General features: G+C 45.9%; 1 protein-coding gene across 2 annotated transcripts in view; it reads right to left on the bottom strand.

The window, feature by feature from the left end:
• The window catches only part of TMEM260 (transmembrane protein 260), a 639,752-nt gene that overhangs the window by 583,170 nt on the left and 35,616 nt on the right, over window positions 1-20,966 (bottom strand). For both annotated transcript variants that reach the window (XM_078660364.1, XM_078660365.1), the window contains exon 2: window positions 9,471-9,502. In XM_078660364.1, coding sequence (XP_078516490.1) covers window positions 9,471-9,502 — 32 coding nt within the window. The remainder of the gene's footprint in view (window positions 1-9,470; window positions 9,503-20,966) is intronic.

Here is a 20,966-nt window from a genome sequence, read left to right as displayed (position 1 = left end):
GTACCGTATATAACCTTGTTGCAAGTGGGGAGGGCACCCATTCCAGGGGGGTGTGGGGTCTCCATTCAGCTAATGCGTTTGAGAAATGGCGACATCTCAGCGGCTCTTTAATAATTTTCAGCGGGCCTAGTCATGTTATGCTGTATCTCCAGACGCACTTGGTGAACCGGAAGTAATCTGACAGCTGGCCTCAGAGCGACTCTGTGCTTGACCAGGAGCAGCTGGGGTCGTCCTTTATTTTGTGTGAGTTCGCCAGGCAGGAGGATGTAGTAAGTGAGGTCAGAGGAAGGAATTGTGCTCAGGCAACACTAAATCCGACGGATGAGTTATACCCCCGGCAGCTTTACAGTGAGAGAGAGTGGGGTCTCATTCGCTGGCCTGGATAAAAGGGGTCGCTTTTTGACACTTGCCGAGTCATGCAGGAACAGGAGCTCGGAGCTCCCCTGCACACTATGCTCACTGACTTGCTACCACAGGACGCAGCTGGTACAATAACGTCGCAAAATGAAGTAACGTGTTGCTAGCTTAGCTAATTATATGATCTGAAAAGGGATGTTTGAGGTGTATCCATCGAGAAAGATAAATAAATATTTGGTAATGGTGCATGTTACAGATCATTGGCCGCAAAATGAAATAAAAAAAAAAACACGAGCACGCGCGGCACCGCAAGTGCTACCTTGCCGGCAATCAGCTTGCTATAACACGCATGCGCGCGCGCGCTCTTGTGCATGTTCTAGCAAGCTGATCGCTGGCAAAGTAGCATTTCTCAGAGCCCTACTTAAGGTCTCGGCCGAGGTCAGCGCATGCGGTGGATCAGGCCGAGACCTAATGAATGTGTCCTCATGTAATGCAACTGGTGCTCGTGTAAAGCGCTCTGATACCCGATACCTTAGGGTCAAGTTCGCCCTACATAAAACTCCGTAAAAAAAAAAAAGAAAGGAAAAAAAAATAGGTCTGCCCAGATCCAGAATTATAAATCTGGTACTCGTGAAGTTCAGTGCTCTTAAGTAGAGTAATTGCTTAAAGTTATTGTTGTGCCTGTGCGGGTATTCTGTCAGTTTCCATACTGGTCTGCAATAGAGACCACAACATCTGCTCCTGTCATGAAAGGGAGGCAAAAAATTAGATCTAAGCAAAAGTAAACAGATAAGAGTAGCTCATGAAACAGTAGTCAAGTACTGGCCCACGGTGTATAAAGTATTGTGCTCCTCCTGCCCTGGGTTTGAGTGCGAAAGGCGAGTCTGACTCAAGCCGTTATTTCGAGAAATTAACATTTGCTTATGTCAGGAAGCAATGTGGGGACTGCAGGCACATTGTACATTTTGTGAGGTTCATGGACAGGGTGGCAGCAAGATCTGCTTTATCGGATAACCCCGGGATTTTTCTAAATGCAGCATATTTGACTTTTTCTAAAACATACCTGGCACCTGCACTTTTGGCCAATTTATAGGATTATATTCCTTTAAGTCTTAGATCTGATATGTGCTTTGGTTTATATGTAGTGTTCTTCTGTGATTTATGGAGTGCATGAATTTTATTAGAATTTGAATGGTTTTAATAAAGATATTTATTTATTAGCATCATCTCACCAGCAGACGATGCAAGTTCTTGACAGATGACAATGCTAAAGCACAGTACACAGGATATTTTACCTGAAAGACGTACATGGCCACACCAACAAGCACCTAACCATAAGAATAATTCATGCTTCCAAGCACTGCCGAGTGCCACGCTGTGTATGTTAGTCTAATGCATTTCAGTGCAGATTGGCGCTTCACCGCACTGAATTGCAATGTCATGCTAGTTTAGCGGCACCTCTCTCTGGCTTCAAGTTTTCTATAGGTGCTTTAAGCACAACAGTGCCTCAGAAAGCAACAGGTCTGGTGTCTTAGGGAGGAGGAGTCATGAGATGCTAGGACTGTGCTTCATGTTTGGTGGCCACAGGCTGACCTCGTCTTCCTGCCTTCCACTACTACATTTAAGTCATAAGGAAGCTGTGTTCCTCTCTGTTTTTTAGGTCTCGCCTGAGCGAGCGCATTCACTGCTCTGCGAGACATTTAGTAAGTGGGCTCTTAAAAGTCCTATCACACGCTTTTGCTGGCCTCACATTTGCGGTTACGCGCACGTGCACGCGCGCAGCCGCCATCTGGCTTTCCTCCGTCATGGGTCATTAAGTGCACCCTTAAAGCCCGCAATCACTTTCACTTTCGCGGCCGCATCACTTTCACAGCTGGGTGGCCAGTGCTTGTAAACCTCCTTTAACTTTCACGCATAAGTATCCTTACCCCTGTGATCGAGCAAGCTTGCACTCAAATACTCACAACAAATCACTTCACACTTTCTACTAATTAAGATAAAAGTCCAACGCCATTCTATTGGTTGAGAGAACTATTTTCATGGGGTTGGCTGGTAATCTCTTGTCAGTTGTGCATTGGCTGCCACTTGCTACGTGTTGCCCTACGTTAGTGGGTAGTTTACAGTACAGAACCACAGAGAAGCTGACTTTATGGTAGTTAGAGTGTGCCTGTACGTTGGTGGCCAGTCCGATGCAGCAAGGACATGTCAGTAAACACAGTGAACTGGGTTGGTGCTAATGAGTAGGCTCTTCTCACCACCTCAAGTTTATTTTGCATTTAAATCCGCCTTGCAACAGCTTCGGTGGTGCGATCAAGTGCCGAGAACCACTCGTCCTTGTTTTTCGTCATGAGCACGTCACCTTCTGCGCATTCTCCTCGAGCAGCTATTCCACCTCCATTGGGTTAGGCTCCACCTTGTGCCACCGACGCAGATTGTCCCAACTGGGTGCTTGGTTTAGGTAGTCACGTTATTGGTATGTTTATTTCCTGTTCTCGAAATTCCTCACATTAGTAAGGTTGTAAGTACAATACATGCAACAGGCTTCACAGCGCTCTTTTGAAGTAGGGCAAGTTTCCAACCCTTGCCCGCTACCCAAAGCGGGGGCGGGTCAGGATTGCCCACCCCCGAATCACACCACTAGTAATAAGGAATGGGACCTGTTGTAATCATAACCGTATTCGAGATTACTATAGAGTGTTTTGGGATGTTCGTGGTGGGGCTTTGTAGCACAGGTAATCGTGCTTCACTCATTTTGAAACACGCTTTTCATTTAAAAAGGTACACGTCTGATAATACACTCAGATGTGAGTTGTGAAATAAATTGCATAGTGGTTGTACTAATTCTGTACATTGGCCATTTGTATCGCACTCTATACAGTTGGTACGTGTATCTTAATTGGAACTAATGTGCTTACTGGAGATTTCCAGGGTTGGTAGGAGCAGCAGTGTAAAACACTAGTATACGTTTCGCTGCCATGCCCTTTGATTTTAAATAGTGAGAACCTAGGTCTTGGTACTGCAGACTGTGTGGACGTGACTAGGGCTACAGCGCACCGAGCAACCAAGAAGCTCCGGTCCTGTTCTTGTCGTGCTCCAGGGCTCAGCTGTTGCACTTGTGAAATTTACACCCAGATGCTCTTCGTAGGAGGAAGAACCACAAGGTGTGCGCTGACGACACCGCACTGCGGCCAGGGATTGGTTGGCTTCCCCCATGCCCCCTTGTTGTGCAGTCCGGCTGTCATCTTTGTTGATGTGTCAGCAGAGGCTTCAGGTGCTGTACGGGAGTGGCATGCGGGTGCGAAAGGTGTACTAGGCCTGGAGTATCGGCAAACCAAGACCAGCTTCTGGTGAGAAGGTAACCCCTGGAATGGTTTCAGGAGCGATTTTCTGGCACCGGAAGCTCAGTAGCCTTTTAGGTTCACCCTGCCTAGACGGTGCTAACACTTGTTAATTTAGCATTGGCATAGCCAATAGGTCTCGCTTATGGGACCTTATAAGTATTTAGTTATGTAGCACAATACTCTTGGTGCAACAACATCAACTGTTTCATGACTAAACACTTATAAGGTCCCAAAGGAGAGACCTATTGGCTATGCCAATGCTTGGTTTTTTTCTTGTGCCTTTCAATAAAAACACACGTTGCTAACTTAAAATGTAATAGGTCTTTTTTTTTATCGGCCTAAAGTTTGCTTATGGCATATTTTTCTTATTGTTATGCCACAACTTCCAGTTTGGTAATTATTTTAGACAGAGATCATGCCTCACTGCTGGAAATATAATATATATTGGCCATTTTACAGCTCGACAACGATAGCACTGTGCTAATCCTATGCTTAAAAACTTTGCTGTAGAAATGGTAAAAGACTTTGTCCCTTTCTATCCCGGCGTGGATGACACTGTCCTAATCCTACGCTTAAAGACTTTGATAGAAAAGCAGACATTTAAGGTAAGCAAATTTAGAGTGTCGCTGGTGTTGAGAGTACTCTATACTGGAGCTGCTTTCCACCTAAACATGAGAACTTCCCAGAGCTTTCTGCTTCTTTTTTTGCATAATTTATGCGTCATGGCTGAAAGGGAATTGTTTTGACTTATACTGGGAGCTCCCTTGTGTCTGGACAAAGCTGTACCTCTCTGAAGAGCTCTGAGAGCGAAACACGTGTCAGGGGTTGCTTTTATTCATTTCAGGTTGGCTTGGATGGTATTTACCAATCCAAATACTGTGCCTGGAGTGGCAAAAGGCTTTGCCAATTTTACAGCTCTGCGAGGATAGCACTGTGCTGATCCTATGCTAAAAAAACTTTGCTGCAGAAATGGTAAAAGACTTTGTCCTTTTCTATCTCGGCGTGGATGGCACTGTCCTAATCCTACGCTTAAAGACTTTGTAAGAAAAGCAGACATTTGAGGTGAGCAAATGTAGAGTGTCGCTGGTGCTGAGAGTGCTCTATACTGTAGCCGCTTCTTTTTTTGCACAATTTATGCGTCACTCTATGTCTGAAAGGAAATTGTGCGTTATAATATATATATATATATATATATATATATATATATATATATATATATATATATATATATGTACATATACATATACATATACACACACACACACAAACTACCATCAGAGTGGAAATATTCTTGTTGGACTTGGCCCCTTTTCCCTGAAAAGGTTCGCTTTTCACTCCCCCATTAGAGGATTTCTCCCCCATCGTAGAAGAATGCAGAGGCCACGTGTGGTGTGAGATGCCATAATACATGATGCGCAATGGCATGCGCAGAGTGAATTTCACTATTTAAACATGCTACTTTTAAAATGGATACCATGGCTGTGTGTTGTGCCACCTGACTGAGGTGGGTTAGCAGTCTAGTTGTTTGTTTCCCAGCACCCCCGGCTTTTGGAGGGAAACCTAGCAATCAGGGTGCTGGCCACCTCCCCCTAAACCAGTTAGAACCAGTTTCCCCAGACGCTTCTAGAAGCTTCTGGCACTGTCTGGTAGGTGGGGTGAGGGGCGTATAAATAGCGGAGCTGGGATGCCATGTGCTCAGACTGAGGGTGGACTTGAATGAGTGGGGACCTACTGCCAGGAGGTACCGCCGCATGGGTCTGTGTGCTGGCCCCTGTGCCCAACTGTAACCCCTCTGCTGTCCACAGGGCCAGTGAGAGCCCGCTGCTGGAGTATAGACTGCTGTACAGCGTCTTCACCCCTGGCAAGTGCCTACACCGCCTGACGTGCTAGTGAAAGCAGCAGGAGCCTACCCCGCATGTGTGCCACAACGTGGTGCTTATTGAAGTCAGCGGGAGCCCACCCCGCACTTCAACACTGCCCGAAATCACCGCTGCGGCCGAGCCGCAACGAGAAGACTTGCATATTTTAAACTGAAGACAGGAGGTCACCCCACACTTCAGAATCGCCGACATCACCACCGCCACCCGGGCGCCGAGAAAACCCCGGGCCACTGCGCTGCTCGCAGCGACCCGGAAGCCAGGCAGGAGCGCGCCTGGTTGGGGGCGTGGCCCGCCGGCCAGAAGGAGGAAGCCGGAAGGAAGCGAAGGTGTGGCGGGGCTCCCGTGGTGACGAGGGAGCCCCGTGTGTGGAGGGAGACCGGAGCGAGAGCCCACCCCACCGGTCAGTGCCCCCGCAAGTGAAGCAGCCCCGGAGGCGGAGGAGAGCCCAAGTGCAGCCGGAGCCCGCCGGCTCCATGTTAAAGTCCCAGGCCCCAGGCGAGGGACCCAGGTGAAGAGTGAAGATGGGAGGAAGCAGCGTGGACGCCTGCAGGGCTCCGTGTGGGAGAGGAGAGCCCTGCGGCACCAGCCCAGCACGAGCAGAGTCCAGAGCAGCCGGTGAGTGGGGCTGCATTGTGGGACTGTCGGGGGCCGGCCGAGGCACACTGTCGGTGCTTGAGGCCCCAGACGTACTGGGAGGGCCCGCACTAATCCCCGGGCACAGCGGCGCCACAGTTGCGGGCCGCTGCAACAGTTTTGCAAAGTCTGGGGGCATTTTTAGATTTAGCGTCCTGTGCGGGGCTCCAACATGGGCCGTGCTCCCTGGCCTGATTTGCTAAACACAGCTGCCCCGCAGGACAGTGGGCAGCTGCCACATTGGGCATTCTGTACTTCAGAGCCCCTGAGTGGGGGCTCCTGTGGGCGCACAATGGTGACAGTGTCTGGTGGCTGCCCAGCGGTGCCGCAGTTGCGGGCCGCTGCACGAGGTAACTTTGGGCCATTCTTGAGTGAGTCAGCGACCTGCAGTGGGACTAACATGAATGCGTTTTTGGTGCAGAAGGCTAGCTGGCCTGCGGGTCCTTGATAATAGGTGTAGCCTTTCCCTACTGCCTAACGGTTTCATGCTTACTTGCCTTCATGCTAGTGATGACTCATGCCGTCATGCCCGCAGGGTAATGCATTTATGCTAATGGGCCTGACGCTTTTTCGTAAGGTTGATGCCCCAGTGCTCCCATGATTATGCCCAATGCCGGATGAGATTTATGTTAGGATTATGCCTCCATGCCCATATGTTCCCATGCTCATACTTTGGTGGTGATAGGATGATGCAGGGATGTTTTGTTTCTAGACCTCATGTGTAGGTCCCATGCTGAGTATGGTGTACCTAATAATATGCAGAATATGCTCACCGGTTTATGCCTGATGTATTCATGTTTTCAGGTCCCCTGTGATGGTAGGCATAAGGTGTTGATTCATGCTATATGCCTGACCACTGTGTGTTTTACGCCTAATGCTAATGGTTTCTTTTCCCCTAAGGCTGCAATACTGGTGTTCTATATACTACGCCTAACCTGATGTTTCTATTCCAGGCTACGGCAAAGATTATTTATGCCTGAGGTTATGCATAATGTGTTTTCATGACTAATGCCTTTATGTTAATGTTGCCTAATTCTCTTTCCTTGTGCTCACAGGTCAGACCTACTGCCTTCATGCTAATGAGGTTGTATTTAGCTCATGATGAGGCTTCATGGTTATGCCTAATGTTTCCCAGGTTCGGTGCTTCATGTTAATGTGATTTATGCCCACAGGTCTATGCCTAACTGTAATGCTTTATGTGTATGGCAATGTTGCCCAGGCTAGGCATAATGGACTTATGCTAAAATAGTTGTTGCTAATGAGATACTCTTATGCTAAGGGGAAGTTCTAAATTCAGGATTTTGCCAGAACTGCTGGCTGATACCCGTCTAAAATTGATGGACCTCACCTTTATTCTTCACACTTACATTTATCCTAACTGTACGAGCGATTGTTCTGGCAGCGGATAGATTGGCACTGCCCTGTAAATAGTCCCTGTGTAATGTGCTACCCCGTGCCGGTTGGCACATTGTTTTGCAACGGTGATTACGTTCCGATGTGTTTATTCTACAATACACATGCTGTTTTTCATCTACCCTGGTGTGGAGTCTCTTTTTGTAGTGTGCCTGGTGTGTCCCTGTGTGTGCTGCGCGGATGCTTTACACATTTCCTCCGGAGTTTGGCCCGCCGCTCTGCACCACGCTACCCATTTCTAACAATTCTTGTACAATAACAACTTCTTCTTGGATTAACAACTCCGCATTTATAAATGTCAACACTCTAAGCAGCAGTACTAACTCAGCAAAGTGGAGGGTTAAAAACATCTTTTGGGCTTCTAACTTCACAAGCACACAGCAGGTTCCACCCAATTAACTTTTTAAAGCAGCAAACAAGATTCTGCAATTCCACTCACACTATCTGGACTTAAGGTAATGAAAACATGAAGCCACGATGTCATGTGTCCGACCGAGCCAGCGATCAGATCCCTTCACGACTTGGAAGAGGATCTCTAGGCCAGTGAGCCTCAATCTTTACAGGCGATTCAACACGACCTGTTTTCCGTGGACTGTCGTGCAGCACACCTTGTCTTGAAAAAGACCCGCCGCGACCTTAGACACAGGCGCAGAAGGGTCGAAACGTCGACATCTCACAACAGGCCATTGATATCTAGGATTCCAAAACTTAAAGCAATTGAGTTTCTCTAGACATCTATCAGGAATGGCCTTCGAATAAAATAACTATGTATATATGTATATATTGACTGTACAGATTTGTAATTCCCATTTTTCACCACTTGTTCACTATTCACTACTGTCACTGTTTTTTGCACAAAAAATTATTTTGACAGTCGTCTTTTTGTATTACATGAAAAATCAAGTGAATGACTTTAATTCATATAAATATGAGAATGGAATGAAAAAGACCCCGAGTCATTAATTGTGGGGATCTGAATTGTGTTGTCTTTTGAGGGGGGTCCTCAACTACATTAATGGTATTCCTTGAATCACTCATGTTTCGCACCCGACAGAACCGTTTGTTATATTAACCATGTGTCCAACTTTCAGCGCGTTTTGGTCTTTTTTTTGTTTTTATGAACAAAACTAGAAATCCCAGAGTTCAACTTTGCGGTCATCTAAAAAAAAAAAAAGGCTGAAGGTTTCACCCAACATTTTTTTTCTAAAATGTATCCCACTGCATGTGCATAACTTCTGTGCTAAATATCAGTCAAAGTGTCACTGATAAGCCATTTGAATGTCACTCAAACACATGGAACATATGGAAATGTCACACATAAGCTGTCTGAAAACTTTTCAGCTGTGTGCTTCGAGCATATCAACAATCAATCAACTAACCAGAAACACAGTTCATGTTCGGATTCAAAAGCGACCATATATTTAAGACAGTCAACCATTTCTGTGCTTAGCTCCAGCAATGGTGGGACCACACTGCTATCGGATTACCACCCTGATCACAGTCCTAAAATCTTGGCTTAAGGGATCATGGTCGTTAATAAAGTTGATTAAATATTACAACTTATTAGGACTATTGAGCCAAATCATTTTTTGCTCCCAAGCTTATGAAAAAGAGGGTTGCTAATAAGCCATTTACAGTATGTACAGCAAAGTCGTTGCTTCATAATTCCATTTAATTGGATTTAAAACTTAAAGCAAATTGTCGCATAGTCTACTTGCTGTGTAAGTTAGCAAAAACGGAAGCCTGGAAATAAAATGAATGTACTTTACTCCATGCTTTATTCAACCTTCTTAATTCCTAAAACTGCTAATGAGAACACTGATTAAACAATAAAACGAATACTTACCCCGAGCTCATACGAGGCTGTGATCAGCTCCCCTGTGAACAAATAATACAAAACCAATAATTACTATCGGGAAACGACACTGCTCCAAGTTTTCCAAATCCACATGCCTGCGCTACGGTTTTGCATTAATACGACTTGATAAATCTCCAGAGACTTCACAGCGTGAAATTTTCAAAGATCATTTTCGTTCCACTGTCTCTTTTTTCAGAATCTAAATATCTTGAATTGAGAGGCAATCAAGGGTATCTGTGTTTAACCATGGACAGATTTACCTTGCACTGAAATGCATTTTCAAAGCCTTACATTCTCCAGTATGAGCCTCGTAAATGCCTCTCCGTGTGTCTGTGTGTGTGTGTTTGGGCCCAGAATTCAATTAACTCATCATGAGGCTTTCCAAGTTCCAGGGGATTCACGTGGTTCTTAGAACAACACATTTTGCTCAGTGTGTGCAAGCTCCTTTTCCAATATACAGTATACTTGGTAAATCGCAACCCAAAATACTTCCATTATTTCTACAACGTGAATCTATATTTTGACCCTGACAGTTTGTCTCGCCATAGCAAACCGAATGTATTGAAATAAAACTGGATAGATAGTTTGTGAATGAATAACGGGGTCGTTTTTCTTGAAGAAACTATTTTTATTTAGTTTCAGATGTAGCTGCAAAGTGCCAAGGCGTGGAAAACAAACAGCACTTCTTAAAACTTGCACAGTTAATGGTAACAATATACATCTAGCCTTCTCAGAAAGCTCTCCCAGAATTTAAAGTCTGGCAAATCTGCTATTTCCACTAATCTCTCTTTTATGGATTTCAAATTTGAACTTCACATCATGTCCTGCTTAGCTGATTTCACCACTTTTTCCGCGGCAGGCCCTGTTGCCCATGGTGGCCACAACCACAAGGGGCCCCTATTCAGCCCAAGGCCTAAAATATGTGCAAGATATGGGAGTCTCAGAACTCCGTTCAACAAAGAGAAGACTGGGCTGTTCCTAGGGTGCGTGCACAGGTCAAAGTAAGTGGATATTGAAAGGTGGTTAAATGGTAACCAACCAATGGGTATCCATTTTGTTGGATATAATGGCCTCACACACCCTTGCAGGTGTCATGCTTCATCATGGGCGGATGCTCCTCGTTGGGTGGGCGGTGCAATACCCAACGGGCTACACCGTAAAAGAGGGGCTCTTTAGCGGAGATCTTTTTCCAAATGCCCGTGGGTGAAGTGTGGGTGAGGGGCCAGTGGTGGTAGTAGACGGATGGTGAAAATAAAATAACGCAAGAGTACCAGAAGGAACTTTATTCTGTTGGTCCCATGCGTAAACTAAAAACACTACTTTGACCTGTGCACGCACCCTAGGAACAGCCCAGTCTTCTCTTTGTTGAACGCATTACCGGGGCAAATACTGCGGCCTGGACCTTCCACTTCTCTCAAGTGGTAAATCTGCCCTCCTGATCGACTTAGATCTCCTCTCTCCCCCCTTTTTGAATATAAGTCTCAGAACTCCCACACTTCATTTTGCAGGGAGTTCCTATCATTTTACATTACGCCACTCCACAGTCCCACGCGTTAATCTTTGAATTTTCAACGCCAGTGTTGCTGCTTAATCTAATTCTGTCTACTACCCCTTTTCTACTTTGTCTACTATCCAACCTGCGACAAAGACAACAATTATTTTCACCAAACCACTTTGTATACATAGTAGATATCTCCCCCTCTATAAAAGATGTCGTTTCTTTCTGACTGGTTTCTATGTCCAGTACTTCCTACCTCGCTGTCCAGGGACTTCTCTGTACATAACCCATTCTCTCCTATCCGTCTTGATACTTTTATTCCTCATCAGAGACACTTTCATAATTTTGCACATACCCCATCTCTCAAGCACTTTAGGTTACTTAATTTTTTTATGTTTTCCAATTGTATATATATATATTTATTTTTTATTTTTTTATCGCTGTACCTATATCTTGAGGTCTCTAATGAAGTCTCTGATACATCCTCAAATTATACAAGACTACATTAATACATTGTAAAATAGACTGGCAAGAGTAAATCATCATGAAAACTGGGGAACAGAAAATCAAATTCCCACTCACCCAATTCACCAGAAACCCCATAATACGTAAGTTGTTGAAAAAGACTCTTGGCCAGACCTGTTTTTCAGCCAACACCTCTTAAATGCTGAAACCCTTATGCACGCACTCAAAATAGGAAACTTGACACTCCAGACTGTTATGGGGAGTGCCAACGGCTAAAAAACACATGACTGGCTGAAACTCAGGGTTAGCTGGCAACTTGTTCAGCAAGGAGGTCAGAAAAAGACAATGCTAAAGCAGACACTCGCCTATACTTAACTACTGAATTTCCTATCTTCCCCCAAAAATAGAGCTCTGGTAACCGGGACCCCTATGTCAATATGTATATATGCGAACTGAAGGTTGATAGTCAAAAATCAAAACTAGTTTGGACAGAAAAGTATTTGCAAATACCCTTGCTACACCAATCGTTAGTGTTACCCCTAGATGATCGTGAGCATATTCATGTAAGCAAGACGAAGACTTGATGCTGCCAGAGAAAACAGAAGGATAGGCCATCCTAACTTCCTACTCTTTTTAGTTTGGGAGTGAGCTGGGTGGCTTACACAAGATTTTGCCGTAATAGTAGCTTTCTGGGGTAATTAATTGTGTGGGACAACATAGCTACCAAGCCATGCCATTCATGCTGGGATTTGAACAAGCTGGTGCTGCCCTGAAACATCAGTATTCTTAATGAAGTGAAACATCAGTATGCTATTGAAGTGTGAAATCCTGCTCTAACATCAGTGTCAGCAATTTTGAACTTTTAGGATGTAGTGCGATTGAAGGTAGGATGCAACCGAGAAAAACATGAAAAGGGGGTTCCCTAAGTACCAGGAGAACAAATTTCTATTTTCACTTTCAGCTAGCCCACACAACCAAAAAGGAGAAAGATTTGTTCAAAGGATTTTTAGTTTTACTTTTTATATATATATGTCTAGATCATTTTAATAGAAAAATAATTTCATTTAAACAGTGTAATAACATCTGAAAAACATTTCATAATCATATACAAAGGTACAGTATAAAAACTAGGACACACAGTAATAATTCAAGAAGGCACACAGTCCATTCACTCATCCACTCAAGCACACCTATTGTACCATCAGATACATACACAAACATTCACATACATATCTATCACCACACACAAAGAAGCGCCGACGCGCGTTTCGGACAAGTGCCAATACAGGCTTCCTTCATCAGGGCGCACTTGGAATAGGACATACAGACACATTGAATGTCGTCTGACACAAGGTCCTGGGAAGTGGTCCTAGTAACAGCAAGGGTGGATATTCAAAGGGCCCTCAAGAACGGGGCCACTGTAAGATTTCAGATGATAAGCAGGAGAGAAGCTGCATCACCATAGATGGGAGTCCAGTACACGAATAAATTTGATAGGCAGTCAGAATCCGGAACATCAAAATTTGAAATGTTTGTTGAGGATCCAGCGAGAGCTCAGGGAGGGAACTGGAGTGACCAATCTGGGTCTCTTAAATGTTCCAATTATGTCTGATGACCAGGCTCCAGGAGGCCATAATTTCAGGTGGTAGGTCAGGATACAATATTAGGCAACCCTTTAAACAACGGTCGGTGTCATCCCTCTGAGATCGGGGAAGAAACACCAAAGTGACCGGACTCGGATCACAGTTTCAGCGAGATGAGCGGCGGTGAGCCTTGGATGACGGGAAAACAAGCCTGGTCCGGACACGATGACAAAGGCGGTGTGACTCCTTCTCCATGCGGCGGCAAGATTCGCCGATGCCAGACCGGTTTTTCAGCCAACACCTCTTAAATGCTGAAACCCTTATGCACGCACTCAAAATAGGAAACTTGACACTCCAGACTGTTATGGGGAGTGCCAACGGCTAAAAAACACATGAATGGCTGAAACTCAGGGTTAGTTGGCAACTTGTTCAGCAAGGAGGTCAGAAAAAGACAATGCTAAAGCAGACACTCGCCTATACTTAACTACTGAATTTCCTATCTTCCTCCAAAAATAGAGCTCTGGTAACCGGGACCCCTATGTCAATATGTATATATGCGAACTGAAGGTTGATAGTCAAAAATCAAAACTAGTTTGGACAGAAAAGTATTTGCAAATACCCTTGCTACACCAATCGTGAGTGTTACCCCTAGATGATCGTGAGCATATTCATGTAAGCAAGACGAAGACGTGATGCTGCCAGAGAAAACAGATAGGCCATCCTAACTTCCTACTCTTTTTAGTTTGGGAGTGAGCTGGGTGGCTTACACAAGATTTTGCCGTAATAGTAGCTTTCTGGGGGTAATTAATTGTGTGGGACAACATAGCTACCAAGCCATGCCATTCATGCTGGGATTTGAACAAGCTGGTGCTGCCCTGAAACATCAGTATTCTTAATGAAGTGAAACATCAGTATGCTATTGAAGTGTGAAATCCTGCTCTAACATCAGTGTCAGCAATTTTGAACTTTTAGGATGTAGTGCGATTGAAGGTAGGATGCAGCCTAACTGCCTTGGGCTGAATATATACACTAAAGCCCATGTCCAGTGAGTTTAAAAGCTACATCATCACTCACCTGCGTTGGCCATGCAGAGGGGATTCCTAAACATTCAGAGAAACACATTTCTGTCTCCTCCTTTGCTAAGGCTGAGCTCTAAGGAGCCCTGTAAAGATATTCTGGCTTATCCTTCTGCGATCTTACCTGCAAAGAAATCCCAAACTGCCCAAAAAGTCCAAAGATAGCGGAACAAAGTACCCGGATGCCCACTTTACCATTGCCAGAGATTAAGAGAAGAGTTGCAAAAACATATTCATCAGGTGCAGTCTCCCGCGCTATCAAATTATTTGTTCAACTTTATACCACTTTCTCCCTCCTGCCACTTTAACATTACCCATTAGTCCTCATCCGGCGTGTCTAGAGCACAGACCAAACACCAGTGACACACAAGGGATCAGAGGCATGACTGGGTAAAGAGCCAGCACCCTGTTGAATAGCTGGATCCAAAGCTCTAAGTAGTACCTCTGACAGTCTAAGTGTATCCCTTCTCTTCAAGGATTCACATACCATTTGCATCTGAGTGTCAGAGCCCAAAATGAAGGCCTTCATTGGCAAGACGGGTCATGTCTGGACCAAGAGCCGTACAGCAACAGTCATCATATTTGGCACTGACACCGTATTTGAAACTCCCCTGCAATATTTCAGCATTATACTGGTTGTTTGTGTGATTGTTCTGTGATCATTGCTTTGTGAACAGTGTTGTTTTAATCATCATGACTTTGACACTAGACCTAGTGTAGGATTGGTGGTTAAATTCTTGTCATGTAGGTTAACGATGGTACAAGCTTTTCTAAAATAAAGACTATAATTTGGACGCCTTGCTGTTTTTGCTCTTACCCGTTTGGATTTGCCTGCCATCAGCCTACTTCTTGCGGAACCCGCTCCGCGGGTCCCGCTGCGTGAGGAGTGATTGACTGCAGCGCTTTGAAGGGGATACCGAGGGAAGTACTTTCTCGGGGCTGCGAGCGATTGCGTGTGCTCTCTGGGACTGCATTTCCCAGGAGCGCCCGCCAGCCCTGAACAGCTACACCTGGGCCGCTCTCCCCGACCCCTCCTACCCTTCCACCGAGCCTTTATCAATTGCTCTCGCTGAGTTAGCGAGTGGGACGCCTTGCTGTTTTTGCTCTTACCGTTTGGATTTGCCTGCCATCAGCCTACTTCTTGCGGAACCCGCTCCGCGGGTCCCGCTGCGTGAGGAGTGATTGACTGCAGCGCTTTGAAGGGGATACCGAGGGAAGTACTTTCTCGGGGCTGCGAGCGAGTGCGTGTGCTCTCTGGGACTGCATTTCCCAGGAGCGCCCGCCAGCCCTGAACAGCTACACCTGGGCCGCTCTCCCCGACCCCTCCTACCCCTTCCACCTATTGTGTGCACTCTCCATATTAAGCCTCTAGTACTACCGCAGCGCGGGAGAGCGCGCGGGAGAAGCCCGGGACAAGGGCGGGACCGTCTGTGGCCGTCCGGGGCCGCAGGAGGCCGGGCTGGGCCAGGTTATCAACATTTAGTATTGGTGATTGTTGCATGTTTATTTTATTGTTATCCAATTACTGTCCTTGGGTTTTGTCATGAGCCACTCTGCCCCCCCTGGTGTAGGTAACTCGGTTCTTGGTCCACTTGATAAATTTTTTTAAAAATCCTCCAAGGAAGTAGATATGGACCTCCTTTTAGCCGAGAGAAGAGCAGAGCGTCGACGATCAATTGAGCATATAAAGAAAATCTCAATGCAGTCTCTAACTGTCTTAAACTCTACCCATGATGTGGTTGCTCATGGGTTGAGCTCAATTGAGGCCGATGCTACTGACATTAATCAAACCCCAAGAATTTTTAGTTTTCCAACCATTTCCCCGCTTTGTGTCAATGCCACTAGCGGCGAACACTTGGTTTGCCCGCCGGTTGATCACTCTAGTTTTGTGGAAAAAAACATCCCCTCTACCAATCTTATTGATTTGGATTCTCGTTCCATGTTGCCCACTCCCTCTCTGGTTGGTCCAACTCTAGGCAATGGTATACCACCTAAGAGTCGTTGTAATAGTGGAGCCAAGCCTGTTGAGGTTAAAAGGGCTGTGCAATCGCCACCAAGGAAAAGAAGGAGGAAGGGGGGGGGGGGTAAAAAGGAAAGGCTATAGTGGTCGGCCGCCCTCACCAACACCAACATCACCTCAACGGAAAACTGATTTGGCACTACCACCCATCGTAGCGCCTATGGTCTTAGACACACAGGGGTTGGAAACTATTGAATTATGTAGTGAAGGGGTTCAGGAGGTGTCCTATGCCAACATTGAGAAGCTTATTAAATCATACATGCTTCCCGTGTTGGAACGCGTTAGGACACTGGGGGACAAATTGGACCGCTTGCTGGCGACCATTGAGCCTATCCATGCTTCTAGCGCGGACAAGGTAAAGGGACCACCTAATCCAACTCACGGTTCATCCCAGGGTGCTGGTAATGTTATTAGTTCTACTAACAGATCTACTAAAAATGCTTCCAATACTGAGAATGTTATTATAGCTAATAAAGCACTGGTTCCAGTGGCCAAACATCCGCCAGCAACAAGTACTGCTAAAACAAATCCCAGGGTGGGAGTTAATAATAAACAACCCGAGAAGGGTCTTGTGTCTCAGCCAAGGAACGGGGCGAGCAAATCCGCCATTCCCACTGGCAAAACTAGTAGACCCCTGCCACATAAGAAAAATGTTGACTTGCCCCCGGACTCTACGAATTACGTTATTGTCTTGACGGGTGTGCCCCCTGTTGCGGAAGGGGATAGGGAAAACTATGATAGCCTAAAAAACAAAGTCATCTTTTGGCTGAAAACAAATAGGCCCCTTCCTTCACATTTAAACGGGGACATTGTTACAGTCAGAAGATGTCGGTGGGTAGGGGTACGCCCCAAAGACATAGAGGGGGATATAGTTATTATCAACTTTAGGGATCATAAAGTTGTATCCCATCTCTCTGATTGGTATGTAGGAAGTAACGAGGGTGGGATCTCAACGAGGAATCTTACTTATTTTTACCCAGAGACATTGATTAAACCTCTAGATCAACCTTCAGCTATTAATAGCAAAAACACCAATAGCCTCCTTAAATGGACTAACTTTACTCCAAATTTTTATGGTTTTCAGTTCAATCCGGAGGCGCAGTATCGCTCCTACATCCAATCCAACTATAATTGTCCCGATCAGACGCCAGGTTGGGCTAAAATCAATACCCAGACCAAGGGCCCTTCAGTCTTACCCGACTCTTTATTCCCCAATGGGCCCCTGTATCCACCGGTCACTATACCACCCGCACACATACAGTCACAGCAGTACTCAGGTTTCTTCCCATCACACCCCTTTCCAAATGTGGCTACTCAGCCCAAGGAGTTTTGGAAGATCCCCTTGAGAAACTTATACGATCCATTATCATGGCTGTCGACCAATGATTGACCAGCATTTTCATCTGGGGTTGTTGTTTCTAATCTGGAGTGTTGGAGGGGGGAAGATGTTGTGGGTACTCCTCCCCATGTCGCTGAAAGTCCAGTGGATCAAGTTTTTCGAACAGTGGAGGGCAGCAGTGGTTGTTGTGAAGAGTTGGAGCTATTGACCATGCTATCTACCCCCATGCACACCACTGAAGTTAATACCCCAGGAGCAAGTAGTGGGCTAACCAGTCTGGAGGGTACTCCTCCTTATGTTGCTGAATGCTCAGTGGATCATGTTTATCAATCTGTGGGGGGCTGTATTGGTTGTAGTGATGAGTTGGAGCTATTAACCTTGTTATCTACTCCCATGTATACCACTGAGGTTAATACTCCAGGAGCAAGTAGTGGGTCAATAAGTTTGGTTGGGTCAATGCATTTGAGTATGGATGGTCCGTCTACAGATGTTGTGGGATATGTTGAATCCACCCTCCTGACTAAAGAACCCTGCTCAAATGTTATTACCAAAATATGCGATGAACCATGCGGAAAGGGCATCATTTTGGGATGCTGGAATATTGCCGGAATTGATTCCTGCGCTTGTATTCCTGAGTGGGCTGATTTTATACGTCAAGGAGATGTCTGGTCGTTTCAGGAGACCTGGGCAACCGAATCTGTTTATTTTCCAGGTTTCCTGAATTTTGATAAATCGGCAGTTAGAGGCCAAAGAGGCAGGGCTATGGGTGGTCTCACTATTTGGGTTCGTCAGGTAGCAGGTGTTTCTGTAAAGGAGGTTTTTATTGATTGTCCAGATATATTGATAATCAGAATGGAACTACGTAGCGGGCTAAAAATACTGCTTGTTAATGTGTATGCAAGAGGCATTGCGGGAGGCCGTGTGTCATCCACTCTTACATGTTTGGATGACTTCTTGGGTTCCACCCAACTAACTGGTTACGTGATTGTTATGGGGGATTTTAATACTTGTTTTGAACCCCTAGGCAATGAGGATGGACTACTAACTGATGACGAGGATCGGACATGGGGGATCCCCCATCTTGAGTTACCCCCGATTTCCAAGTGGTCTCAAGCAGCCACATTTATTAAAGGCCTTTGCCTAAATTGGGGGCTGCGAGCCCTGAATGGACGCGTATGCTCCGATAGGGTAGGCAATTTCACTTTCTTTAATGGCAGACATAGTAGTCGCATTGATTATATCTTAGTTGATATTAAAATGTGGCACTTAGTTCTGGATATGACAGTCAAACCACGTCCAGAAAGTGATCATGAACCTCTTTTAGCGGAATTGAAGGACCAGAGTTTTGCTGGGCCGATTGTCCACCAGATTAATCCCGTGCAAGAGGCTGTGGTTTTATCTAATGACATGAGGAGGGTGCGATGGCAAAAGGTTTCTGTAGATTTGGATGCACGTGCCAAGATCAGAAGCCTGGTATCAAATTCCATATTGGAAATTGACAAATGTGTAAATCAGGAAACGATGATCACAACAATCACAGATATCCATGCCAGCTTGTTTAGGTCTCTAAAAACCTTGTTTGTTAAATTTGTGGTTAACAAGGGAAGGGGGATGGGTAAGAAACCAGCGAACTGGTTTAACGACGCCTGCCGTGAGTCCCATATGTCTCTGTTTAAGGCTTTGAAATAAAAAAACTCAGCCTTAATCAAAACCTGTAGGAAGGCGTACAAAGTAGCCAAACATCGGGCAAAAGCTGCATGGGACGACGAGCGGTGGTGCCTTCTTGCTGAGGCTTGTGGCTCTAGGAACTTTCAACGCTTTTGGCACCTCCTTAGGTGGGGCCAGTCTCAGGATGACCGCCCTAGCCCCGCATCCATTGAACAACAAAAATGGGTGTCATATTTTGAGGAACAATTTAGTTGTCAAGGCTCCACGCAGGTCTCCATTAACTGGCCGATTATTTCTGACACACTTGTGTTTTCGGCCAAAGAGGTAGAGTCTGTCCTGAATGCCATCCCTAGGGGCAAAGCGCCCGGTCCGGACTGTATCCCAGCGGATTTATTCCAAGAAGATCAGGATCTATGGGTACCTTACCTAGTGCGTTTAGCAAATGCGCTGGTTGTGGGCGCCAGGGTTCCTGTCTCCTGGGCAGGCGCTGAAATACTGCCCATCTTCAAGAAGGGTGATCGGTCGGTTCCTTCGAACTACCGGCCGATCAGCTTAATAGATGCAGTTCAGAAGATTACTGCTCGCCTTGTCCTGTCAAGGGTCCAGGCTTGGATTGAGGAATTTAACATTCTTACTCCTCTCCAAGCAGGGTTTAGACCCTGTGTGAGTACCCTGGACCAGGCATTTCGTTTCATGCTTCTGCACTGGAAGACGGTTACCTTGGGCAAAGGGAACTTATATGCCGCTTTCGTGGATCTTCGATCCGCGTTCGACCTAGTCCCGAGGGCCGGGCTCTGGAACTGCCTACTGGACATGGGGATGCCTCCCATTTTGGTGCGTCTTATAGTAAATCTTCATGCTCAGACATTCGCATTTGTGCGATGGGGCAAACCGGGTGAGGTGACAGAGAAATTTCCAGTGGCAAAGGGTGTCAGGCAAGGTTGTGTTTTGGCACCGACCTTGTTCTCTCTTTATATCAACAGAGTTACCAAGTACTATGACAACTTTTCCACGGATGCTCCAACATTGGCCGGCATGAGAATCCCCCTGCTCATGTTCGCTGATGATACTCTCCTAATTTCACGCACCAGGCAGGGCCTGCAGAACGCACTGTCAAGGTTCGAGAGTTTCTGCAGCGAACATGAGCTGGAGGTGAATGTCTCCAAAACCAAATTTATGGTTTTAAGGGGGCGTAAGCTAATAAATGCCAGGGTCACCCTGGGGGATATCCCCCTGGAACAAACAAAACACTTCACCTATCTGGGTGTCACCTTCAGTGACACTCTGAGCTGGACTCACCAGATTGAGCTAATGACCATGAAACAGAAACAGTTAGGCGGAGCACTGATTAAAGAGCATAAAGGGTCATTTACAAAGCCAATGTCTCCGCTCATTAAGATCTATGGTGGCAAGGTTCTACCAGCGATCCTTTATGGTGCAGAACTATGGGGTGGCAGTAATTTGGATTCTTTAAAACATGCGCATAACAAATTTTTAAGACTGGCAGCAGGGCTCCCACAGTCGACTCCAATAACTCCCCTCCTCTATGATCTAGGGTGCTACTCGGTAGTAGACCAAGCAAGACTTCGTCCCCTCACCTTCTGGCGCCGTCTTTGGACCACGCCAGAACTCCATTACTATGCAGAAGCCTGTTTGGAGGTTAAGAACAGCCCTGGTGCCTCAAATATTGGATGGTTTAGAGACCTCAAGTCTACCTTATTAGCTCTGGGTTATGGTGATCTGTGGTCCTCGCCCGAGTCAGCTAATTTTCCCTCCAAAAGGGATCTTAAATCAAGCTACTGGAACTGGGTGACCCAGAATATGTACACGGAAAC

Source organism: Lissotriton helveticus, chromosome 9 (genome assembly GCF_964261635.1).
Source record: "Lissotriton helveticus chromosome 9, aLisHel1.1, whole genome shotgun sequence".
NCBI lineage: Eukaryota > Metazoa > Chordata > Amphibia > Caudata > Salamandridae > Lissotriton > Lissotriton helveticus.
The sequence above is the reverse complement of the archived record's forward strand: the minus strand, read 5'-3'. Positions and strand labels throughout refer to the sequence as shown.